This window comes from Salvelinus namaycush, chromosome 33 (genome assembly GCF_016432855.1).
Source record: "Salvelinus namaycush isolate Seneca chromosome 33, SaNama_1.0, whole genome shotgun sequence".
Lineage (NCBI taxonomy): Eukaryota > Metazoa > Chordata > Actinopteri > Salmoniformes > Salmonidae > Salvelinus > Salvelinus namaycush.
Window position 1 is genome coordinate 12181411 of NC_052339.1, and position 27780 is coordinate 12209190.

The window sequence follows — 27780 nt, forward strand, 5'->3', positions numbered from 1 at the left end:
ACTGGAGGCAGTGGTGCTTGTCTGTTTCCAAGGAAACCGACTAACTGCTAACGTTGATTGGTAGCTAGCTCGGGGTTCTCTAACAAAATAGAAGACAATTTCAAATAGCTGGTAAGTTGTCATATGTAAAAGATAAATGTTTACTGTACACTTAGCTAAAACATTTGCAAATTATTCGTTTTTTTGTGTATGAAAGCTTCAACACCTTTCAAAAGTTTGGGATGTGATGGATGTAAGCAACGCGGGGTTCAGCTGGCTAGCAAACGTTACATTAGTCAATAACCGGCTGTTAACATAGCTAGCTAGCTAGGTCGATACCGTCTTATCTGCCAGTCTACTATAACTGTAGCTAGCGATTTAATATTTTGTTGACATTTGTTGCTAAAAGTGTAACTGTCACCAATTAATCCACCATAGCGTTTCAGGACTTTGCCAGTCCCACACAGCTGCTACCATGGGGGTAGCGCTGACCAGAGCAGCGCAATGGACCACAGCAAGTTCTGGGATTGGAAAACTGGAGATCACTCCAGTCAACGAGTCTCTGCTGAAAGAGATCCTGGAGTTTGTGGAACAGTTCAGCTCCAGACACCCTCAGGAGGCTAAGCATGTGTTCAAGGAGCCGCTCCAGTGGACTACCTCTTTGGAGGCTTCTGATTTCAAAACAGAGTATGACATAAGGTAATCATGAGGCAAGCTGTGCTGCCTGTGTGCTTGGTGTAATGTTACTGACTGGGGATGTTGTCATGGAGTCTAAACGTATTTTGAGCCCTGCAGCAGGACTCATATTTATGTTCTTGAATGTATTTGTTTTCTGTTCAACTTCAGTAGGACAGGAAACATCTAGACTACTTCATCAGAAAAGTCTGTTATTTTTTTCCCTGGCTGTCTGTATGTGATTAGTTGTTATTCTACAGTTGGTAAATGGTAACCCTTGCGGGGGAAAAAACATGTTTTCACATGTGAATTTTCCACAAGTGACATTTTATTTCAGATCTGAAATTCCACATCTGAAATCATGTGAAACCGTGTGTTTTTGGAACACTTCACATGTGATGATATTTCATATGTGGATTTCCACATGTGACGATATAGCCTTCCAAATGCGGATTCATTTTTTTCCCCACATGAGATTTCACAGGTGATGCCCTGCAAACAAAAATGTGTCGTTAGGATACACACACAAACAGTACTTTTAACATAGTGTTTTCAACTTACATATTTGAAACATTTTGGCATACATTATTCAATTGTGTATTTTTATTTGTACAGTAATTGTTATTCAACATGTCATCACCTGGGATTTGAACTCATAACCTCTTGGTTCGTTGCATTCCGATCTTCCTGCTATGCCACCATGCCTGTGTCAATGACTGATTTCACCTGTCTTTCTACACTTCGGACTTAAGTAAAGTAAATCTCTGCTTAAAAATATACTCAAGAAAAAACATATTTATCTTAGTGAATCAGGAGTAACATTAAAACAGATTAATATGCCTCACCAACAGACTATACAGAAAATCCTCAAATTGCTGAAATAAGTAAATGAAATCAATGATGAGAGAATAGTCAAATCCAGAAGTTGTGAGTTCAAATCCTCATATTGAAAAGTCAGTAGGAAGTGATCATGTTACATGTTTTACTCTATTTCAGCAGTGTACCACTTACTTTAAAACCCCCATATCATATCATTCCCTTACAAAAAAATATATGTGAAAATTGCATTTGAGTTAACATTTTCACATTTAAATAAAATAGAGACACGTCAGTTGTTCACATGTATAACATTTTAAATTTAAATGTTAACACCACCTTTTAACATGAGGAGAATACCATGTTTTCACATCACATGTGAATTACAGATTCACGTGAAATGCGCGTTTGTTTCACATGTGAAATTTGCAGATTCATGTGAATTTTTTTCCAAAATGTCCAGTGTTAAATCAACACTGAGAGTGTTATATTTAACACTGGTCCAGTGTCTATACGGGTCCACACTTTCCTCCGTTAAATTAACACACTGCTTATTGTAAAGACTTTATTTCCATATTTCCCAGAGTGTCTTTTGAGTGAATTACCACCAATGACTGTAGGCTATTTGTTAGTGACAGAGACATGGTTGTTGCATTCATCAATTTTCAGTCCTGTGGCCTTAACCAAGTGAGATCCTAACCAAATATGTTATCATTAAAATGTAATTATTGAAGACAATACAACACATATTTCATACGGCCTTATTTTGAGGGCCTAGATTTACCCTAATACAGTGGCCTGAAACTCATGGTTTACAGGCCATATTAGGCCTGCAAGTAATTTAATGCTGTCTTGCAAAGTGATGAGTAATTCCTATTGGAATCCAGCCACAATGGGGAAATCCATTTATTCACCTCCAACCTGCATTCAGAATGACTGCTGGGTTGGGAAGAAAAATATATATATCTTTTTGATTTAAGCCTCATTTTAACAGGGAAGACATATCGAGACTTAAGTCTCTTTTTTTCAAATGCGCCCTGTATGATACAACATACAGTGCATTCGGAAAGTATTCAGACCCCTTGACTTTTTCTACATTTTGTTATGTTACAGCCTTATTCTAAAATTGATTAAATTAGTATTTTTCTTCATCATTCTACACACAATACCCCATAATGACAAAGCGAAAACAGGTTTCTAGAAATTTTGGCAAATGTATTACAAATGTAAATAAGGTATTTCTGTTTTATAAGTATTCAGACCTTTTGCTATGAGACTTGAACTTGAGCTCAGGTGCATCCTGTTTCAATTGATCATCCTTGAGATGTTTCTACAACTTGATTAGAGTCCACCTGTGGTAAATTCAATTGATTGGACATGATTTGGAAAGGCACACACCTTGTCTACATAAGGTCCAACAGTTGACAGTGCATGTCAGAGCAAACACCAAGCCATGAGGTCGAAGGAATTGTCCGTAGAGCTCTGAGATAGGATTGTGTCGAGGCACAGATCTGTGGAAGGGTACAAAAACATTTCTGCAGCATTGAAGGTCCCCAAGAACACAGTGGCCTCCATCATTCTTAAATGGAAGAAGTTTGGAACCACCAAGACCCTTCCTAGAGCTGGCGGCCCTGGCCAAACTGAGCAATCCGGAACAGAAAGGCCTTGGTCAGGGAGGTGACCAAGAACCCAATGGTCACTCTGAGTTCCTCTGTGAAGATGGGAGAATCTCTCAGAAGGACAACCATCTCTGCAGCATTCCAGCAATCAGGCCTTTATGGTAGAGTGGCCAGACGGAAGCCACTCCTTAATAAAAGGCACATGACAGCCCACTTGGAGTTTGCCAAAGGGCACCCAAAGGACTCAAACCATGAGAAACAAGATTCTCTGGTTTGATGAAACCAAGATTGAACTCTTTGGCCTGAATGCTAAGCGTCATGTCTGGAGGAAACCTGGCACCATCCCTACGGTGAAGCACGGTGGTGTCAGCATCCTGTTGTGCGGATGTTTTTCAGCAGCAGGGACTGGGAGACTAGTCAGCATCGAGGGAAAGATGAACGGAGCAAAGTACAGAGAGATCCTTGATGAAAACCTTCTCCAGAGTGCTCAGTACCTCATTCTGGGGCGGTCCACCTTCCAACAGGACAACAACCCTAAGCACACAGCCAAGACAATGCCGGAGTAGCTTCGGGACAAGTCTCTGAGTGTCCTTGAGTGGCCCAGCCAGAGTCTGAACTTGAAACCGATGGAACATCTCTGGAGAGACCTTAAAATAGCTGTGCAGCGACGCTCCCCATCTAGCCTGACAGAGTTTGAAAGGATTTGCAGAGAAGAATTGGGGAAACTCCCCAAATACAGATTTGCCAAGCTTGTAGCGTCATACCCAAGAAGACTTCAGGCTGTAATCACTACCAACGGGGCTTCAACAAAGTACTGAGTAAAGGGTCTGAATACTTACGTAAATGTGATATTTCCGTTTTAATTTTTTTTTAAATAAATTTGCAAAAAAATAAAAAAATCTGTTTTTGCTTTGTCATTATGGGGTATTGTGTGTAGATTGATGAGAGCATTTAAAAAAAAATGCACTTTAGAATAAGGCTGTAACATAACAAAATGTGGAAAAAGTCAAGCGATCTGAATACTTTCAGAATGCACTTGTGAATATGCACATTATACACATATATATATTGGACCCATGTCTTCCAAAAAGTTATACTTTTGACTCATCTGTCCATAGAACATTTTTCCAAGAGTTTTGATGATCATCCAGGTGCTTTTTGACAAACTTGAGTCAACTTTTTGGATGAGATGGGTCCCATTATGTCTGGCAAAAACCAAACACTGCATTCCACAGTAAGAACCTCATATCAACGGTCAAGCATGGTGGTGGTAGTGTGATTTGGTTTACATGGTTTACAAACCCTGATTTGGTTTACATTCAACATACATTTCTCAGATAAAAAAAGAGCAAAGTTGTACATTTACCAAGGATTCAAGAATCTTAGCTAGACAAGGAAGCCTTGAAATGGGGTGATAATGATGAAGATCACTAATATCCCCGTCCTTATGGAGTGGCAGCACAAGAGCTGATTTCCATACTTTTGGAATATTTCCTGATAACAATGTGAATGTTTACATAATAATCAGATTAGGCTTAGTCACCAGCTGGGTTAGGTTTAGATCATTACACATGTCTTTTAGATTGTCCGAAGCCTCAATTTCCCAATCATAATTTACGTTACCCAGGATAATAACTTTTGATTTAGTAAAGGAATACAACAAACTAGTTAACTCCTCGAGTGCACAAAGGTTAGCCGAAGGAGGACGATAGATCCCTTTAACAGTTATGGATACATTTTCCCCCAGACAAAGTCTTAAAGATAGTAGCTCGTTATTACGGTCATTTCTTTAGCAAGAGACATGGATTTCAGTAAAGAGCCAGAAAAAACATGTTTTATAAAAATGGCCACTCCACCACCTCTACCCTGTTTGTCAGCTCAATATTATATATATATATATTTTTTTAAATCTATGAGACTATCTTAAACAGAGAAACTGGAACAACCATTTCAGTAACGGGTGCAATAAGTCCAACAGATTGGAATAGTTTAGAAAAATGTATGTTATTTATATTTGAGTAGCATAAGATTAATTAATCAATCAATATACATTATAGATATTGAAACAAACAATTCTAATAATCAACCTGCAATATAGCATGCAGGGAAATAGGATAATGATGGCTGTGGTTTTGGTTTAACACTTCTTATTACCACCAACACTGGGGTTCTTTTACACCAATGAGTGTTAATTTCACACTTACAGAGTTAACACCTGACTCAACACTAGAAATGTTACATGGGAAAATCCACTCTAGGTAAAACTGGCCAATTTTCTGTGCATGTTGCTTTTACATGTTATCACATTAACTTCAACTAAGATCACATGCAATCACATGAGATTACGTGATGACATGTGGAACACGTGTTTTTTCTGTAAGGGAAACCAAACAAGTGCATTTACTGTAGATTTCACTGATAACAAAAGTGCGCATTTGTTAATTCTGAGAACATTCCCTTTTCCTTCCGAAAAGCATATTTATGATATTAGCATAGACACCGAATAGAAAAAGTATCTAGGCATAGATAGAGAAGGAAAACGGTGTGCTTGTTGCTAGTTTATGCTTAAAAATATGTGTGTTTCTCTATTTTCAGTGGCCCCGCTGTAAAGTCACAGGAAACAGACAGGGATGGGCATCCTATGTTGCAGCTCACCCCTCCGAGCATTTCTGTGCACAGCTTCAGTCAGCTGTCCAAAATAGTGCAGCTGGCAACGGATAAGAAGCTCAAGGAGGTCCGAGCTTGCCTGGAAGGTAAACCATGTCAACCACAGAATGAGACTTTGCATCCCATTTGCATCCTAAATAGTCAAAGCTGCATACTTCCCATAAGCCACAGGCATAATTTGTTTGTCCTCCTTGTTATCGTCTACTTTCATCCAATTAGAAACTGGCATCAGATTATGTTTGCAATTCTTCAGTCATATTTACTGTACCCTCCAAGCCATAATGTGGTACTTGCTAATAGCTATGTTAGTTTGAGAAAAGAAAACATTAATCTACTGTATGTCTATATTACCCTAGGCCTGGACTTTCTTAAAATAGGCCTACATCGTTTGACCTCAATGGGACAATCTGGCAAAATAAACATGAAAAAGAAATGTATGGATTTAACCATTTTTACTGTAATTTGTAGCCAACAGAGACCCTGTTGCGAAGATGCTGGGACCTAGCTTCGCCACAGTGGAGGGGGAGGACAGCTCTGTGCTGCGTCTCCTGGAGAAGGTAAAGGAGGGGGACCAGGCCAAGGAGACTGAGATCAAAGTGAAGCTGCTCATCCTACTGCAGCAGCTGGACACTCAGCTCCTCAGCAACTCCCTCAAGCAGATCTCCCAGTGGGTGCCTTTCCTTCCTCCTCCTCACTCTGTCTGCAATCTCTATCAATAACAAATCAATCTATCTTCATTCACACACTGACTCCCACTCCCACTTCAGACAAGTACAAACATATGGGTTTCACTGATTAAAAAACAGTTTCTTACCAGACAGAACGACCACAAATGGGCCCAAGATGAATTGTCTGTATTTGTTTTTGTTGTTTTTTTGTACAGGGATGTTAGGCTCAGTCCTGCCACAGTGAAGAATGATGTTGAGCTGCTGAAAAGCTTCTGCAGTGAAGGGGAGAAAAGGGTGTTGACGTCTGTTCAATACACATCAGGTTTGAGTTATCTTTCCCATTTTCTTTCTTTTGCTATTAGAGGGTAATACTGGGATATACAAAATATCTGTGTTCAACCCTGAAAAACATGTTAGTCATTATACATGTCAGATGTACTGAGACAATCAATTGTTTCACTTGCCTCAGTCGGCGCGGCACATTTGCGATGACATAACAATTAACCGTTCAGTGGAAAACGCACCACCCCAGTGATAAATGCAGTCTTTTGAAAAAAACTTCTGTGCAAATAGTCTCCAACCTGTCATATCGGGCACATTAAAATAAGGTGGTATGTGTGTCACGATGCTCTGCGGGGTAGCTGTTTTCAGAGGATGATTTATCAGGGAGTGAAATCACAGCGAGCTCTAAATAACCTGGTCTTCTGTCTTCAGACCTGTACTGCATCCCAAATGGCACCCTGTTCCCTATATAGTGCACTCATTTTGACCTGAGCCCTATGGGCCCTGGTCGAAAGTAGTTCACTAAATATGGAATAGTGTGCCATTTGGGATGCCAGCCCCTGTACCGCTCTCTCTGAGGTAGAGTTGATCTGTCATCCTCGCTGGCAGCTCAGGGAACAGCGATGATTTCTCCTGTGATGCTGCACACTTTGAACCCGTATTGGAACTGTATTTTCCCTCTAATTCTCGATCCCCTCATACGTTCTGTACCTTCAGGGAAAACTCACAATGTGGCCTAATTCCCTATAGAGACATTACTACTGTATGGTGAAATCCTATTGATTTAACGTACATTGTACACTGAACTGACATGCTCTTCTTATTTTTCTGCAGATTATGAGTTCACCAATGGCTGTCGAACTCCTCCTTGGAGGCAGGTGCATGGTGAGATTTGCTACCTAGTGATAAAGCCGTGTGACACTCAGCCCCTGCACATCACCTGCAGCACAGCTGGAGTCTTTCTCAACGGGGTAAGATAGCTAGAGATATAGTGTCACTGAATCAACACTAGTTTCCCGTAGACTGAGACCCAAATGAGTTGAGGATTATGTTTAAACTGTCAAACAGAAATCCTGCAGCAAGAAACGCTCTTTATTTTCTCCTTTCGTTTCAGTTTCCATAAACTGAATTTCAGTCAACAGTATTCCATTCTCCGCATTAGATATTATTTTTAGTCTACAGGATGTGTTTTGTCATAAATGCTTTAGGCATCGGTCAATTAATAGTCAAGATATTATAGCACAGTATGTTTGCCAATTGTTATGAACAAGCACGGCAAATTAAAAATAATCTGAATATAATTTTTTTTAAATATAGAACGTTTCTGTTAATGATAGCCCGTAAAGTTTCCAAAACATTAGGTAAGTGTCACTGAAAAGTTTTGGAATTTATGTACTGAAGTAGCGTTAACTGCATGGTGGAATTCCAAGTTTGCCCTGTGTTGTTAAACATTTACAACCACCCCATTGACCTTAACGTGTCTGCAATTAATCATAAGAAAACATTTTACATGCCTCAGCGTCTTTCACTCTCTCCGTCACTGCCTGATTGGCTGAGTTAGTACATTTCCTGTCTCCCTGTTTCCTCACCTGGAAATGGTTCAATTCAGGACACTGAAACCCGTGTTCCAACATGTATGACATTGATGGTATATTTACAAAAATGACACCTAAAAGATTACAGTTTAACATAATGTGGGTACAGGCAGTGCACACTGGTTTTGAATTCCAGCCTGTGAAGCTGCATTTTGATACTTTGACCCTCTCTAACCTCAGTTGTTCTGACAGATATCCAACTGAGCCTATAGTTAGTCTATAGGGGTCTCTGCCAGTAACAGTGAATAGCTTCATGGTATTATGTATTAGTAGTATTGATCTGATGCATAAAATGTCATCTTCATCTTCACAGGGCATAAGGCAGGAGGGTGAGGAAAATACCTATGACAGAACAAGCGAGGTCTACAAAGACCTGGCAACCCTTCTGAAAAGCACGTCTCCCCATTTTGCAGAGAACATAAATAAACAGGTAGGGTTTCACGTGAAGCAGGTTGCGGTTTTCTCCGGGTAATATTTGCTCTGCCGATAACCCTACGAAGCAGTATGCATTCGACTGATCATAGATGACGTAATGTAATGCATAGTAGAGTGCGTTTAGGATTGTGAATCAGTGTCTGCACTCGTCCTCCCCGGTGAGCTAGTGTCTGGTTGTCACAGTGAGAACTCTCTGAAGCTGTTGCAGCACTACCTAACCTTACTTTCCAAATCACCCCAGTTGAAAAGAATGTTAAAAAAACAGTCCAGTTACTCACACAGACAGAGTCATGTGTTGCCCTGAAATGCCAGTGATTCATTCAGTAGTGCTGTTTCCTGCTTAAGTGATTTGATGAATTAACAAATCACCCCAATAATGACTTCAAGCTGTGGTGGGAAAAAATGTGTTTATCATCTGAATATTTGGACATATTTTTTGTCACGAGTGACTCAATAATGTATTGTTGGAAAATGCTGTATAATTTACAGGCATGCTAGCTATACAGTTACAGGGGCCAAATATTTACGGAGAAACCTTGTACATTTATTTATGTTCTAGGAAAGGACACAATGTTTTATTTAATTGATTAAACAAGTATATTGAGTATTTATTAGTTTCCTCATGTCTATTTGGACTGTCTTATGAGTAGTTACAACAAAGTAGTCTAGCTAAACAAATAATAGTATTTTCCCACTTTAAATCGTTCATTTCTGTTAGCAAAGACTATGGTCATTGTTGCTCTTGCTGGTTTCTCCTGGGCTGGTTTATATTCACTATAATTCTGTCCTTGAGCTATTGAAACGGAAATGTGATTAAAACTGATTTCCTTTTACCCCTTTCTGCAAATCTTGCTCTTTAAAATGAGGAGCCCACTGGTTGAATCAACGTTGTTTCCACGTCACTTCAACAACAAAAATTCTATGTGAGGACGTTGAATCAATGTGGAAAACTGATTGGATTTGCAAAAGTCATCAACATAAGACAATTTAGTATTTTTTTTCACCCAACTTTTTACCTCAATCCAATGACATGGTGAATTGTTTTGTTGATTTCACGTTGAATTCACATTACTTGACAACTCAACCAGTGGGACGTTATCACAATAATATATTGTAGTTTGCAAATGTAAAGCCGGGCAGACAAGAATATACAGTGGGGAGAACAAGTATTTGATACACTGCCGATTTTGCAGGTTTTCCTACTTACAAAGCATGTAGAGGTCTGTAATATTTATCATAGGTACACTTCAACTGTGAGAGACGGAATCTAAAACAAAATCCAGAAAATCACATTGTATGATTTTTAAGTAATTAATTTGCATTTTATTGCATGACATAAGTATTTGATCACCTACCAACCAGTAACAATTCCGGCTCTCACAGACCTGTTAGTTTTTCTTTAAGAAGCCCTCCTGTTCTCCACTCATTACCTGTATTAACTGCACCTGTTTGAACTCGTTACCTGTATAAAAGACACCCGTCCACACACTCAATCAAACAGACTCCAACCTCTCCACAATAGCCAAGACCAGAGAGCTGTGTAAGGACATCAGGGATAAAATTGTAGACCTGCACAAGGCTGGGATGGGCTACAGGACAATAGGCAAGCAGCTTGGTCAGAAGGCAACAACTGTTGGCGCAATTATTAGAAAATGGAAGAAGTTCAAGATGACGGTCAATCACCCTCGGTCTGGGGCTCCATGCAAGATCTCACCTCGTGGGGCATCAATGATCATGAGGAAGGTGAGGGATCAGCCCAGAACTACACGGCAGGACCTGGTCAATGACCTGAAGAGAGCTGGGACCACAGTCTCAAAGAAAAGTAACACACTACGCCGTCATGGATTAAAATCCTGCAGCGCATGCAAGGTCCCCCTGCTCAAGCCAGCGCATGTCCAGGCCCGTCTGAAGTTTGCCAATGACCATCTGGATGATCCAGAGGAGGAATGGGAGGTCATGTGGTCTGATGAGACAAAAATAGAGCTTTTTGGTCTAAACTCCACTCGCCGTGTTTGGAGGAAGAAGAAGGATGAGTACAACCCCAAGAACACCATCCCAATCGTGAAGCATGGAGGTGGAAACATCATTCTTTGGGGATGCTTTTCTGCAAAGGGGACAGGACGACTGCACCGTATTGAGGGGAGGATGGATCGGGCCATGTATCGCGAGATCTTGGCCAACAACCTCCTTCCCTCAGTAAGAGCATTGAAGATGGGTCGTGGCTGGGTCTTCCAGCATGACAACGACCCGAAACACACAGCCAGGGCAACTAAGGAGTGGCTCCGTAAGAAGCATCTCAAGGTCCTGGAGTGGCCTAGCCAGTCTCCAGACCTGAACCCAATAGAAAATCTTTGGAGGGAGCTGAAAGTCCGTATTGCCCAGCGACAGCCCCGAAACCTGAAGGATCTGGAGAAGGTCTGTATGGAGGAGTGGGCCAAAATCCCTGCTGCAGTGTGTGCAAACCTGGTCAAGAACTACATGAAATGTATGATCTCTGTAATTGCAAACAAAGGTTTCTGTACCAAATATTAAGTTCTGCTTTTCTGATGTATCAAATACTTATGTCATGCAATAAAATGCAAATGAATTACTTAAAAATCATACAATGTGATTTTCTGGATTTTTTTTTTTTTGATTCCGTCTCTCACAGTTGAAGTGTACCTATGATAAAAATGACAGACATCTACATGCTTTGTAAGTAGGAAAACCTGCAAAATCGGCAGTGTATCAAATACTTGTTCTCCCCACTGTATTTGTTCTTTTCCCACACAATTTCAGGAATTGGTAAGTCAGTGCTTGCTTTATGGACAAGAGCTTAAGACAAAGGAAATGTCTTGTTTGACATACAAGAGTTGTCTGAAGTACGATCTGCCATAATAGCCCCTCTATAATCGATGGACGTTCCCGAGACATTTACCATTTACATCATGTTACTGCAGTGGCCTATAACAACCATTGTTCTCCCCATTTGGAAATAACGATATTATCAAGGAAAAAAAGCCTCATTACTTTCAATTGAATTGTGCTTGGCCAGTCAGTGTGACTTAGTGCCACAGAGAGACAGGTTAGGTTAAGTGGCGGGTAAGTGGGGCAGTATAAACCCCAATGAGCAGTGCCAGGCCGCTGTGCTGTGTAAAATGGCCATCCAGGCTTTAATGTTTTATGAGTCCTGTGTCTGTGAGGAGTGATGCCATGAGGCTGAACCTGTCGGTCTGAGGATGTTGGACAGTAGGCCGTAAAACTACTGTAAATGAGGTAGCTGAGATACAATTCAAGTCACAGGTTTTCTCTGCCTACTTCTTTTGCCCTTTGAAGTTGCTACAGTTATGTAGAAAAACATTGAATTGTGACGGTGAGGTGATATAAAGGGAGTGTTTTGCACTCAAATCAGGCAATCTCTTTTTGGCCTTTTTACACCCCACCAAAGGATTTTTCCTCTGCAATACTTAAGCACACTTCTTATATGAGAAAGGGTCAGCTTGACTCAGCAGTGAATGCTGATTGCAGATAAAAGCCTTTTGTATTGATTGGTGCAACAGGCAGTGCAGTACTGTAGCCTGTTCAGACATACAGCAATAAAGTAATTGCACTCAATCTTGAGGACAAAAAAATGTACGTCTGAAACCGCTCCGGCCGGGACCTGCTCTCTGATTGTATCACCAAGAGCCCAAAATGGTTGTGATCCAAGTCAACATGAAGCCTGGCAGGGTGATAGCCAAAGATAACAACACCAATCTCTGAACATGATCTACTCGTTTCCAGCGTCGCGGAAGCAGATAATTTTTCACAGTTTTATTAGATCAGACATTCTCAATCAAATAAGCAAGAGGCAGCCAGAGGAGAAGAGTGCAGCACCTGGGAAGCATACCGCATAATGCTACTCCCTTCCTTGGTGTGTTGGACCGACAGAACGTGTTGGACTGACTCGTTCTGAAAATTACAACGTGATTAGAAATTGGACATGGTGTCTGTGTTATGCATGCGCGATCACACGCAAAAATGCAATTCAAAAATCCCGAAATCAATCTATCTCTGCTGTCATGTTCACTCTCCACACGGAGTCTCGCGGAGCTCCGCCACTGACATCTACCCATTAGCTGACAGCTGCACATTTGTTGCACCTCTTCTGATTTTCCATCACTGTGTGGAGCAAGTCATTATAGATACAAGTCCATAACATGTGTAAATATTTGGAGTCTCAGGTTTCTCAGTGAGGGCTTGGAACGTGGCACAAAAATAATAATTGTTCCAATGATTTGGAAGTCAGCTGTAGTAAAAAAATATATATTTGTCGCTCAGAAGTGTGAGGAGAGTTGCAGGCAGACAGGCGTCAGACTTGCTTAAAGTGTCTGTGCACTTGTTTGATGGCCCTCTCACTGCTCTGACAGAGCCGTCCCTGTGCTGTGTGCGCTGCTGTAGTGTGCCATAGACTTTGGAATGTTTCCTTCGGTCTTAGCATATGGAATTTGTCCATTTCAGGTATCATAAAAAGAGGTACGGTTGGACACCTGAAATGCAGCCACGGTGGACTGAATTGGCCTGCAGTAGCTGGAAGGTCACTCTGGGTTCTAAGACAAACAAGCCTTTTGAAAAGTTGCCCGAGCGTGGTTGGGCCGAACGTACGAACATAGCCGTAGTATTCCATGTTAATTATTTTTCCCCTTTTACTTCTGAAAATCACAAATCAAAAATGAGCTCATTGAGAGCAATGGCAGTCTGAGGCGAACAATTTTCTGCCTAGCAGGTGTCTGTGATTATAAAACGTTCCCTGCCTGCAATCCATTCATGTGTGTCTTGTTGGCATTCTTATGTTAGGTTGTAAAGTTGGGTAAAAAGACCTTCAAAAACTTTAAAAATCATCTTTGAATAACAGTGACACAAAGGCTCTACTTTCTCCATGCCAAACTGCAAGGTTTTAGCGTGAGGAATGTAAAGAAACAATAAACTTTTGATATTGTTCAGCCAATTAATAGAGGGGGACCTCTTCTGTGTTGTAAAGCACTGGGAATGTGTTATTTTATTCCCTTCGCTCAGTAATAAAGGCTGAATTGTTATTCTGCTGCGGGAATGTTGTGAAAGTTCTGTTTTATCATGAACAGTCCCTGATACAGACTTATAACCCTGATTCGTTTTTATAGGGTTCTTCTTGGGCTGAGAAGAACTGAACGACACCCTTTCAGACACCAGTGTGTGATGTCTCTCAAATAAATGAATAAAGAGGCAACATATCAGATGTAGAATGGAAAATATGCTTTATAACTTAAAAGAATCACAAAAGGCCCGAAAACTTTGTTAAAAGAACAATCATTCAGAGGAAGAGCTTTTTTAACGACCCAAGTCCATATAATTTTACGACCCAAATTTATTGTATATTTCACTGCTAGCATTTTGGTGCAAATTAAGAGAGGTCCTCTTTTCTCATGTCTTTTTTCCCCTCAACAGGATTTTGCCGTTCAAGAAGAACCTCCAACACTAAAGGTCCAACATGTGGAATTGGTTGATGCAGAGGAACAAGGCCAACCCCAGAGGTCTTACGAGCATCACGAAAAGAATGTGCATGAGAAGGCGAGACAACAGCTTGTGCAAAACAAGCCAGGCGGCAAAAAGAAATTAGAACCATCTTTGAAATGGAAGAACCTCGGTCTCGCATCTCCCTATGAGTACGTGATAATTCCACCCTTATATACAATGTCCTTGAAATATTGCAATGCGTGTAATATGCGTGGCGGGAACTTTCTGCTCCAATAGATTTGAAGCTTTTAAGTAAGAAGGGGGCGATGCTGGAGTCAAGCACTCCGATGGCTGTGTTTGTCTCAGTGTGTCTTCTCCACATGCCAGCAGTCACACATTATAAAGAGATGGTTTTATATGGCTTATACATTTAAGGGCAAGCACAAATATTCCTGATTATATGGACGATCCCAGTTAATGGATGTGTTCACTGTGTTGAACCCCTCAGCTCAATTATAGACCGAAAACTTGGGCGCGGGAGGATAAATTCACAGAAATGATCTATCGCATATGTTCTTTGATTGATAAATAGATCTAGCAGGGGTTTGAGTATTTGCAGCTGCACCTTGTGATAAGTGTCCCCATTTTTAAGAGGCAACTGGCTCCAGATAAAAGTGCCTTAAACGGCTAAAAAAGCCTAAAATCCCTGCGTCTCTCTTCTCTCCCTCAATGCCTTAGATGATGATAATGTTATGTTACGATAAATAACTATTTAAAAATAGAAAAATGGGTAATGATGTGTGCCTTTTATTTTATTTCATTTTTTTTAGTGAAGCAGATGACAAGAAATCGAAAAAGAATGCAGTGAGTGAAAAGTTTGCCGAGACGCAGGAGAAGATGCAGAAGAAAGCCGATTTCTCTGTGTCCTCCTTACCTGGTCGGCAGTCGTCTAATAAAACGTAAGCCACCTGATGGGGATTTCTCTTCCTGCACTACATAAATGATAGAGCTTCCACAGTACAGCAGAGAAAGCAGCAGCCTACAGTACAGGAGATTGCTGAGTTAACAGAAAGAAAAGATTGGCAAAACTCTTTTGACCCATGATGATATTTTCTGTGGATTATAAGTATTCTTATATAAGATAATGTCTGATGTACACCTTCCCTGTTTTTCCTCTGGCGCCTGGCAGCGAGGTTTCCAGCTGTCCCCATAATTGTGACAGGCCAGTATATACAGGACCTCTAGTAAAGTTACTGGGTCGACTGTAGCCACTGTTCTGCCAATTAGCTTTTTTCCACCCTGCACCAGTGAAACTTGGTACACGTACAGGAGGGGACCTAGGCAGGTAGCCTAGCGGTTAAGAGCGTTGGGCCAGTAACCCAAAGGTTGCTGGTTTAAATCCCAGACCTGGCAAAGGTGAAAAATCTGCCGTTCCGCCAGGCAATTAACCCCCAACAACAACTGCTCCCCTGGACGTCGATTAAGACAGCCCCTCACACCTCTCTGATTCAGAAGGTGTGGGTTAAATGCATTCAGTTGTGCAAGTTGTGAATAGGTATCCCACTTCAGGGAGCCTACTGACATTACTTATGGACAGTAGTGATAGCAGACACAGGGACAGTGCTTCACTGCTTAATTAAGGCTTGATTCAGTGTTTATCATGGCTCTGCTACGCTGCCTGGGAAACGGTCATATCGGCTGGTTTCCTCTGATAATGGCCTTCTCTGGAAATTCTATCTGTGTACATGGGAACCATCTCCCCGCTGACCCATTTGAACGTGTACCAAATTTCATTGCTCCGCGGTGCGTCGTTTTAATGATACACTTATTTGAGTGGCCCAGCTGACTTTAAAATCCATCTGCATTTCTGTTTGCGTGTATGGAAGGAAGGCTACGGTAGAGAGAGGCCTGCTCTGTGTAGTATGATGATGAATACTCCAGTTCCCCCATTACTTTCGGACCCTCTCTTTCACTTTATGCCTGGCTGCTGCTGCTTAGATCTCAAGGACGTTCAAACCTGACACTTCCATTTAGGTTTGGAATTTTAATGGTGCTTGTTGTATAGAATAACATCGCCGTTATTTTAAATGGAAAAACCTCAAATATTGTTATGTGTATCATTACAGTTATTTAAATCCTTCCTGTGTATGTACTTGTATAGTTAATTATGTTAGGGGGTAGATCAGCTTTAATATTGCTGATAGATTGTAGCTTCCATCAGTGTAATTGTCTGCATCATTTCTAAATATATACAGTACCAGTCAAAGGTTTGGACACCAACTCATTCAAGAGTTTTTCTTTACTTTTTACTATTTTCTACATTGTAGAATAATAGTGAAGACATCAAAACTATGAAATAACACATATGGAATCATGTAGTAACCAAAAAAGTGTTAAAACAAATCAAAAGATATGTTATATTTGAGATTCTTCAAAGTAGCCACCTTTTGCCTTGATGACAGCTTTGCACACTCTTGGCATTCTCTCAACCAGCTTCATGAGGTAGTCACCTGGAATGCATTTCAATTAACAGGTGTGCCTTTGTTAAAAGTTCATTTGTGGAATTTCTTTTCTTCTTAATGTGTTTGAGCCAATCAGTTGTGTTGTGACAAGGTAGGGGTGGTAAGCAGAACATATCCCTAAAAGACCAAGTCCATATAATGGCAAGAACAGCTCAAATAAGCAAAGAGAAACGACAGTCCATCATTACTTTAAGACATGAAGGTCAGTCAATGCGGAAAAAAATTCAAGAACTTTGAAAGTTTCTTCACGTGCAGTCACAAAAACCATCAAGCACTATGATAAAACTGGCTCTCATGAGGACCACCACAGGAAAGGACAATCCAAAGTTACCTCTGCTGCAGAGGATAAGTTCATTAGAGTTACCATCCTCAGATTCCAGCTGAAATAAATGCTTCACAGAGTTCAAGTATGACACATCTCAACATCAACTGTTCAGAGGAGACAGTATGAATCAGGCCTTCATAGTTGAATTGCTGCAAAGAAACCACTACTAAAGGACACCAATAAGAAGAAGAGACTTGCTTGGGCCTAGAAATACGAGCAATGGACATTAGACCAGTGGAAATCTGTCCTTTGGTCTGATGAGTCCAAATTTGAGATGTTGGGTTCCATGCACTGTGTCTTTGTGTGAGACAGAGTAGGTGAACGGATGATCTCCGCATGTGTGGTTCCCACCGTGAAGCATGGAGGAGGTGTGATGGTGTGGGGGTGCTTTGCTGGTGATACTGTTTTTGATTTATTTAGAATTCAAGGCACACTTAACCAGCATGGCTACCACAGCATTCTGCAGCGATATACACAGATCTTTTAAAATATATTTTCCTTTGTTTTCCACTAACCCTCCCACCCCTCCCCTAATTGGAGTAAACGAATGAACAACAACACTTAGGCTTTTACTTCCACCTTATACATAGTATATACATTTTAGGGACACAATCTATTTTACAAGAGTCATCTTTTGTTTGTTTTTTCTCCTATCCTTCCGCTACCCTCAACCGCTCCCATCTATTTCTGCAGACCATCCAGTGCTTGTATAGTTATTACACATACTTGGTCTAGATAGTGATTTTAGCTTGTTTCCCTTAACCGTTCAGTTATTTTAAATTACAGAAGTAAATCCTGGACATTAACCTTCATATTTTGTTATCACATACCGACATTGAAACTCTTCTTGTTTATGAGTATGAACACACAGCCTAGATGTTGATTGTTATCTCCTGCTGGATCCTGCTCCTCAGTAAGACCCCGGGAGGAGTTGGTGGCGTCGATGACTTCAGTGAGAGTTCATCGGAGAGTGAGGAGGATGAGGAGCAGCCAGAGCGCCGCACGGAGAGCAACACAGACCTGCCCTCAGAGTACTGGCAGATCCAGAAACTGGTCAAGTACCTCAAGGTACAGTACAGTAAAGCCTGTAGAGGCCCGGCCCTCCTCTGCTTTGGGAATTTGACTGAAAATAAGTTGTTCTGTACTGTACTGTTCTGTACTACTGTTCTGTACTACTAAACATGTAGTATTCTAGCAGGCCAGCAGTCCACAACATTCAAATCCAGGTTATTTTCCTGTGATCCATACAGGAATTTTTATGCGGAGTTGAGTCAATATTTTTGAAATTGTCTAAAAAGTAGTAATGGATTTAAGGTATTTCTCCGTGTCTGTTGTATTGTAATAGTCACAATAGTGCTAATGTCACCTGAGAGAAACATAATGTTATCACCTTAACATAATTCCACATGCCTGCTTTGTGTACATTTTATGACATTGTCGACAAACTGACGTTGGAAAAAATAACCATTGCATTGCAAAAGTATTCAGACCCTTTGTATTTCCTCACATTTTATTGTTACAAATAAATATTCTGTCATGTCAAAGTGGAAGAAAACAATATTTTTTGGGGGTGGATAAATACATTCACAACTAAAATATAGTCGTTGCATAAGTATTCAGCCAATTTGTTTAGGCAAGCCTAAAATTTGGTTTAACAAATCACATAATAATGGACTCACTCTGTGTGAAATAATAGGGGTTGACATGATTTTTGAATGACTACCCCTTCCTCTGTCTCCCCTACATACAACATATGTAAGGTCCCTCAGTCAAGTATTGAATTTCAAGCACAGATTCAACTACTGTACAAAGACCGAAAGCCAGGTTCAGTCTGCTTTACCCCTGAGACTGGGAGAGGAATCCATATTTCAGCAGGACAATAACCTACACTGGAGTTGCTTACCAAGAAGAGTGTGAATGTTCCTGAGTGGCCAAGTTACAGTTTTGACTTAAATCTGCTTGAAAATCTATCGCAAGACTTGAAAATTGCAGTCTAGCCATTATCCCCAACATCATGACAGAGCTTGAAGAATTTTGAAAAGAATAATGGGAAAATATTGCACAATTCAGGTGTGCAAAGTTCTTAGAGACTTACCCAAGAAGACAGCTTTAGTTGCTGCCAAAGGTGTTTCTTACATGTATTGACTCAGGCAGCGGAATACTTATGCAATGACTATATTTTAGTTATTTCATTTCTATTCATAAAAAACAAATGTTCACATTTTTCTCCCACTTTGACATTACGGAGTATTTTGTGTAGATTGTTGACCAAAAATGACAATTAAATCTCACTTTGTAACACAATAAAATGTGAAGAAATCCAAGGGGTCTGAATACATTGTATAAGGTGCTCCTGTTTTAAAGCGCCTGCTTTGTAGTAGGATGTTTATTGAAGTGGTTGGCCTGGGTCTGTGGAATTCTGGTTTCTGACACACTAGGCCTGTTTGGGTGCATGTGTGAGCCAACGCTTAGGAGATAGAAGAGAGCTGTCTAAACGCAGCAGCTGGACACGCTGTCTGCCCACACCACAGAGCATAAATGAAACGCGCCTCTGAAAGGTCTGACAGTGCATCTGGTGAATATTAATGTGTCAAAACACAAAAGGACCAAAAACGCCAGTGACCCAGACTGACTGGGAATACCTCCATCTACTGCCTGATTTGAAAGGAATTCTCCCTTCTCTCACTCTGTGGTTACCGGTCAGTTTATTTGGATAGATACCGTTTAGGCCCATGACATGATGTAACTGCAATCATATGATATTGTGGTTAGTCATTCATTGCATATCTGGCCCCTATACTTTAATGATAATCATGACCTAAGGTAGCTTCTCTCAGCTATGACTCGGCCATTTTAAATGTAGTAAATACATTTAAAAAATGTGTGATAAATATATTTTTTATACAAATTAAATTGATTTACGGTATAATAATTCAATATGAATTACTTTATTTCGTACCTCTATGATCTAGGCGTATTAAATATTAGCAGAAACGTATTTGTGGTACAGTATTTGGCTCTGTCCATGTTTTTATATACTTTACTGCAATCGGTACCCCCTAATAAGATCATTCATAGGGCAACCGGTGGTTCTCTAAATGAAAACATTCATGCAAAGTTCAGTTCCAGGTAGATATTTTTAGCTTAACAAAACATCAGATAATTAATGAAAATTCCCTCTTAGGAAAGCAGTAGTTACTCTCTTTTCCCAAAAGGATTTAAAATGTAAATGATATAGAAAGAAAATAAGAGAACTTTCAAATTTCATTTTGTTTGTATACGTTATACTTTTCAGTGGGATTGAAGTGAATTCGTAGTGATACTTTGTGCCTTCAACAATATGCATTTGTAAACCTGTACTTCCCAGGCAGTATTATATCTGTCTGGAAACCACACAGTGGAGTTATTTATGGGGTTTGTCCAGTAGTCATTTTATAATATCATTACCATCAGAAGCTAAATGTAATCCAGAGCCAAGTTAAATATCTGTTTTATTTTAGGAGTAAGAACAGGTTTTTTCTTCGTCTTTTCAGCGGTATAGACAGACATTTGTACTTCAGGAGGATTGAGACTTTCATAAAGCAACACATGAATGATCTGTGTTGCGTTTTAATGGTTATTTATCTAAGGATATTTAGCCAGAGTGCTAATATATGTGTCTACATTGCATGCGTTTAGAATGTCTTATGTAACGTACTAATATGTATACTAATATGTATATATGTGTGCCGATGAATACACATACAGTATGCCATATAATAAGTTGTGTTTTTGCTCGCTGCAATGATGTTATAATGATGTTAACATGTTGCTTGCCGCAATGACTTAAACACTTTAGATGAGACTTGTGTGTGTGGAGTAGAGTACAGTTGAAGTCGGAAGTTTACATACACTTTCATTCAAACTCATTTTTCAACCACTCCACAAATTTCTTGTTAACAAACTATAGTTTTGGCAAATCGGTTAGGACATTTACTTTGTGCATGACACAAGTAATTTTTCCAACAATTGTTTACAGAGATTATTTCACTTATAATTCACTATCACAATTCCAGTGGCTCAGAAGTTTACATACACTAAGTTGACTGTGCCTTTAAACAGCTTGGAAAATTCCAGAAAATGATGTCATGGCTTTAGAAGCTTCTGATAGGCTAATTGACATCATTCGAGTCAATTGGAGGTGTACCTGTCGATGTATTTCAAGGCCTACCTTCAAACTCAGTTCCTCTTTGCTTGACATCATGGGAAAATTAAAAGAAATCAGCTAAGACCTCAGAAAACAAATTGTAGACCTCCACAAGTCTGCTTCATCCTTGGGAGCAATTTACAAATGCCTGAAGGTACCACGTTCATCTGTACAAACAATAATACACAAGTATGAACACCATGGGACCACGCAGCCGTCATACCGCTCAGGAAGGAGACCCGTTCTGTCTCCAAGAGATGAACGTACTTTGGTGCGAAAAGTGCAAATCAATCCCAGAACAACCGCAAAGGACCTTGTGAAGATGCTGGAGGAAACCGGTACAAAAGTATCTATATCCACAGTAAAACGAGTCCTATATCGACATAACCTGAAAGGCCGCTCAGCAAGGAAGAAGCCACTGCTCCAAAACCGCCATAAAAAAAAAGCCAGACTACGATTTGCAACTGCACATGGGGACAAAGAAATGACCATCGTTATGTTTGGAGGAAAAAGGGGGAGGCTGTTTTAGACAACAAACTTTAACCAAGTAAGATAAATAAATGTTCAATCAGTCCTGAGTGAATGAACAACAACAACAAGCTTCCTGTCATCACCAAACTGTCCATTTAAATAGTGTCAAGATAATGTGTTCATGACAGGGGTTTGTAGCGTAAGCGTTAACATCACCGCCATGAGATCTGAGGGTCCTGGGTTCGCCCCTCTTTGAGGAGACATTTTTAGCATTCTCTTTCGTGTATAGTGTTGACACCCCCCTCCCAGTCCCGACACACACCGCCCCACACACGTATGGTGTGTGCTTATTTTCAATGATTAGGTTGCTCTTAAAAGAGCATCGTTGAATGGCAATGGACAGGGGCTGTGGTGATTACTACTGTGGCCTGTTCCATTCGAGCATCCCATTGGTTCCTGCAAAGCTACCTGGTGTTGCCTCCCGCCTGCTGTGCGAGTCCTCCTATCTAGCTAGCTAACTAGCTAGCACACAGTGTCCTTCACTCCCACCTGCAGAACACCTGCCCTTGCCATCGTTATTAACAGACCTTCTGAAACAGTGCACAACAGGCGGGGGCGAAATACACTGTCTACCGGTGTTCTAGCTATTGTTAGCTAGCTAGCTACCTAGCCCACCTGCTGAGTCCTAGCTTGCTAGTTAACTAGTAGAACTGCCCGACTTTCGGGGATGAAGGACACTCTACCGTTGTCCATAGCTAGCTACCTATGTTGTCACCCCCACCTCTTCTTCTGTGGGGTTTATCGGCTGTTGGCATCCAACGTTATGGCACGTTACTGCCACCTACTGTCCTGGAGCGCTCTCGCCTGTTTACCGGACTCCGTCTTGCTACTACGGAGGAGAGAACGGTGGATACTGGAGAGACCAACTCTCAAGGAATACGTTGTTGCCCTCATCCGTCAGATGCACTCCAACCCCTATGGTACATCCCAGGAACACACTGCTTTATGGCTGGGTGGCGGATTGTGTTCCCTGAAATGTTTATCGTGCTGGGCCCACTCTATGCACTTGGTTATCTTCTGGTCGCACTGGAACATCCAGCTCCTCCGCTGCGCGATATCAGAGAAGACCACCGCTGTCCCGGGAAACATTCGGATGACCACCTCTAAATCCGCACATCTGCCGCACCAGTGCCGTCCCTTTGGTGTATCCCAAGTTGTCTCCACCAAGATATATAACTAGGATGTCAAGGAGAGCCACCTAAAGTGACAGTCACTGATGTATGTACTGTAAATTGTTAATGGGTAGGCTACATGTTGATTATTTTGCTGTGAATATTAAATAAATACTAATAACTACATTATTTCTGTTGCCATTTTCCGTTATGGTGTATTTTTACTTGACTATATTGATGTGTTATGTTGTATAATTATGTTGCGTAATCACCTGCCGATATGAAAACCTTGGAAATTAAGTGAAGACTAGGCATTGGTCTGAAGCTGAAAAAGAAAGGAAATTGACACCACAATGCCTACTCAACTCATGCTCTCCCAAGGTTGTCCAGCACACAGCTTTGACCTACTACAGTAGCCATGTTGATCTATTACTTCACACATTGTGTAGGCAGGTTGCTTAGGATTCAAACCTTGTCAAACAGCCTAATTTATACTCTTCAGTGGAATAATGGAATGCACAGTGTCCTGCTATTAAAATAATACTGTATATCATTAGGCTGTATGTATTTTTTAGAAATAGGCCTATTGTAAATGTTAATTGTTGTAGCGTCACCATCTTTATTTAAAAAATAAATACAAATACACACAACTTTAATCATATTCATTTGACAGAGGTAATCAACTACCCACTGATCAGCACAGAAATAGATAAAACAGGACCATTTTGTGAAACAAGTGTTTCTGAGCTGATGTCAATATTACACAGGTAAGCTAACTGTTACAAAAATCTACAACAGTGCTAGAGGCATCACTACAGACCCTGGTTCGATCCCAGGCTGTATTCCAGCCGGCTGCGACCGGGAGACCCATGAGGCTGCGCACAATTGGCCCAGCGGCGTTCGGGTTAGAGGATGGTTTGGCCGGCCGGGATGTCCTTTCGGGCGCTTGCATGCTGACTATGGTCGCCAGCTGTACGGTGTTTTCCTCTGACACATTGGTGTGGCTGGCTTCAGGGTTAAGCAAGCAGTGTGTCAAGAAGCAGTGCGACTTGGCGGGGTCGTGTTTCAGAGGACGCATGGCTCTCAACCTTCGCCTCTCCCAAGTCCGTACAAAGGTGTAAAAAGTAATAGTATAAAGTAATAATATAAATACCTTTCCCTATATGGTAGCGGTCTCTCAGATTGCAGAACATACAGTAAAGTTTCCATACCACGTAATTGCCATCAATATGCACTGTAGGTAACCACAAGCTGAAGCCAAACTGCCTCATTAGCTAGAATTAGATACATGGCAACTTAACAGTTTCATATAATATGCTGTCGCCATAGCTGCTACCAATTACCCTAATTTGTGCTCTGCTTTTTTTGATAAAGCATTGGCGATTAGTAACTTCATTGTAAGTGGCTTAAGTGATGATTAACAAAAAATATTTAGGTGCCAAATTTATTAACATGTTTATTACTTAGCAAACCACACTCAAAGGTTGTCTATTGTGTAAGTGTTTACAATGGCGACTAGAATGTGGTCATTTTTGTTGCATAGGTGGCTTCTTAATTTTACTGCCACATAATAACACATTAGATGATCCCTTATTTGTCCCTAATATATATTTTCATATATTAGCATTAGATTATGTCCTTTAGTTTATGTTGTCTTATAATGAGATTACAGTATATTTTGTTTTATGTCCTGAGGAAAAGTAACTGATGCAATCATTTTATAATAAACAATAGAATTATTATGTATATTCATTTCCAAGTAAAATGTAAGATATTGCAAAGAGCAAGGTGATGTAGGTAGGTGTCATGATTTACTTAAGTGTCTAGTGAGCTCCCCCCGTCCATCCACGACGATGACACTTTGTTTAACCCTGGTTGAGATTGTCCACCCTCTGCTGGTCAGTAGCAGAACTACAGACCCCATAAGTTCTCCTGCCATACAAAAGAGCCAGGGTCAGTCTCTACACTCACATTAACTTAATTTCTACAAGTGAAGCATTATTTCCAATGAATTAGGTGTTTCAGAGCTTTGAACAGAGTTTTCAGCTCTGTTAACATGTTATAAAGACTTTTTCAGAAATAGTTTCTTAATTAACTACCAGGCAAAAAAATGATGGTTGATAGTAAGCCTCGGACTAAAAGGGAAAATATAAATACAACACACATCAGTTTGAACCATTATTTTGGAAACCCATAGAAATTAAGTGGGCTACTTTTGCACCAGACAAAGTAATTTTCACTATGAATGTCTGTACCTATTTCCATACTTTTTAAATTAAACAACTTTTTAGTGACAGAAAATACCACAAAACGTTTGGACGCCTGACAAAACTGTATTATTTCACTAGCCGCTACAAGACAGCAGGGCCAGTCATATGCTCAAATTTTATTTTATACATGATCCTATGTCCAATATGAAGTTAGAGAGAACCACCAATCATTCTTTCCCTATTCCTTACCCATAATGGACTTGGCAGTAGATGGCTACATTTTTCTTCATCTGTACCCTACATGGCTAGTCTGCTTCAGAAACGACAGAATAGTATAAACCACATGAATCCTCCGGGATGTGGCCTCAGCCAAGCTGCTTGATTCTTTCTTACACCGACTGAGGTCGAGGAGCGCAGACAGTAGGATCACAGGCAGTAGGATCACAGGCAGTAGGATCACAGGCAGTAGGAACACAGGCAGTAGGAACACAGGCAGTAGGAACACAGACAGTGGCTCCACCCCACATGTCATAGATCCAGCTCTGTGGCACCAACACACACACACACACACACACACACACACACACACACACACACACACACACACACACACACACACACACACACACACACACACACACACACACACACACAGGTTATTACCTTGATGTTTGTAATTAGTTGTATCAAGCAGTGAAGGTTTCAGACATTTCTGGTGGTGAGGAGGTCTGAACAATGGGGGAGACAAAAGCACACTTTTTATTTTAATAGGTGATATCAGGTTAACATCTTTAATTAAATTGTATCCCTGATAGTTTTTTAATTGGTTGTAAAACAGTTTTTTTGTCCCATAATGGTATTTGATTAGTAGATACATCTTTTATACAATGGTCTCTATAATTTACCTGAGGAATGACCATTGAGTTGTTGATTAATGATGATCATCCAGCCAGTCTGGTGTGAATTCCAGAGCGACCTTAACACGTAAATTCCCTTTATGCGATGTCTACTTCCCATGGCTTACTTAGTGCCTGTTGCACTTGCTCAGTTTTTAATGTATGTGTCTTAATTAACGGACTATAAAAAATGCTTGTTTTATAAACTCAGCTAAAAAATAAATGTCCCTTTTTCAGGACCCTGTCTTTCAAAGATAATTCGTAAAAATCCAAATAACTTCACAGATCTTCATTGTAAAAGGTTTAAACACTGTTTCCCATGCTGGTTCAATGAACCATAAACAATTAATGAACATTCACCTGTGGATCGGTCGTTAAGACACTAACAGTTTACAGACGGTAGGCAATTAAGGTCACAGTTCTGAAAACCTAGGACACTAAAGAGGCCTTTCTACTGACTCTGAAAAACACCAAAAGAAAGATGCACAGGATCCCTGCTCATCTGCAGCCAGGGAAATAAATTGCAATTGTCCGTACTGTGAGACGCCTAAGACAGCGCTACAGGGAAACAGGGCGGACAGCTGATCGTCCTCACAGTGGCAGACCACGTGTAACAACACCTGCACAGGATCGGTACATCCGAACATCACACCTGCGGGACAGGTACAGGATGGCAACAACAACTGCCCGAGTTACACCAGGAACGCACAATCGCTCCATCAGTGCTCAGACTGTCTGCAATAGGCTGAGAGAGGCTGGACTAAGGGCTTGTAGGCCATCACTGGAAACAACGTCGCCTATGGGCACAAACCCACCGTCGCTGGACCAGACAGGACTGGCAAAAAGTGCTCTTCACTGACGAGTCGTGGTTTTGTCTCACCAGGGGTGATGGTCAGATTTGCGTTTATCGTCGAAGGAATGAGCGTTACACTGAGGCCTGTACTCTGGAGCTGTCATGCCCTGATCTGTTTCACCTGTCCTTGTGATTGTCTCCACCCCCTTCAGGTGTCGCTGATTTTCCCCAGTGTATTTATCCCTGTGTTTCCTGTCTCTCTGTGCCAGTTCGTCTTGTTTATTTTTCCAAGTCAACCAGTGTTTTTCCCGTTCTCCTGCTTTTTGCTATTCTCCTTTTTCTAGTCCTCCCGGTTTTGACCCTTGCCTGTTCTGGACTCTGTACTCGCCTGCCTGACCATTCTGCCTGCCTTGACCACGAGCGTATCTGCCACTCTGTACCTCCTGGACTCTGATCTGGTTTTGACCTTTTGCCTTGACCACGACCATTCTCTTGCCTACTCCTTTTGGATTAATAAACATTGTAAGACTTCAACCATCTGTCTCCTGTGTCTGCATCTGGTGTCTCACCTTGTGTCATGATAGGAGCGGGATCGATTTGGAGGTGGAGGGTCCCTCATGGTCTGGGGCAGTGTGTCACATCATCGGACTGAGCTTGTTGTCATTGCAGGCAATCTCAACGCTGTGCGTTACAGGGAAGACATCCTCCTCCCTCATGTGGTACCCTTGACCCTCCAGCATGACAATGCCACCAGCCATACTGCTCATTTTGTGCGTGATTTCCTGGAATGTCAGTGTTCTACTATGGCCAGCGAAGAGCCCGGATCTCAATCCCATTGAGCACGTCTGGGACCTGTTGGATCGGAGGGTGAGGGCTAGGGCCATTCCCCCCAGAAATGTCCAGGAACTTGCAGGTGCCTTGGTGGAAGAGTGGGACAACATCTCACAGCAAGAAATGTGAGATCTGGTGCAGTCCATGAGGAGGAGATGCACTGCAGTACTTAATGCAGCTGGTGGCC

General features: G+C 41.0%; 1 protein-coding gene across 1 annotated transcript in view; it reads left to right on the forward strand.

Annotated features, from left to right (window-relative positions):
• Positions 1-451: 451 nt before the first annotated feature.
• The window catches only part of odad2 (outer dynein arm docking complex subunit 2), a 67147-nt gene continuing 39818 nt past the window's right edge, over positions 452-27780 (forward strand). Inside the window, exons 1-9 of the mRNA XM_038973276.1 lie at positions 452-678; positions 5685-5842; positions 6225-6423; positions 6640-6746; positions 7541-7677; positions 8615-8731; positions 14179-14413; positions 14561-14597; positions 17949-18102. Of these exons, the coding sequence (XP_038829204.1) occupies positions 455-678; positions 5685-5842; positions 6225-6423; positions 6640-6746; positions 7541-7677; positions 8615-8731; positions 14179-14413; positions 14561-14597; positions 17949-18102 (1368 nt within the window). The 5' untranslated portion in view covers positions 452-454. The remainder of the gene's footprint in view (positions 679-5684; positions 5843-6224; positions 6424-6639; positions 6747-7540; positions 7678-8614; positions 8732-14178; positions 14414-14560; positions 14598-17948; positions 18103-27780) is intronic.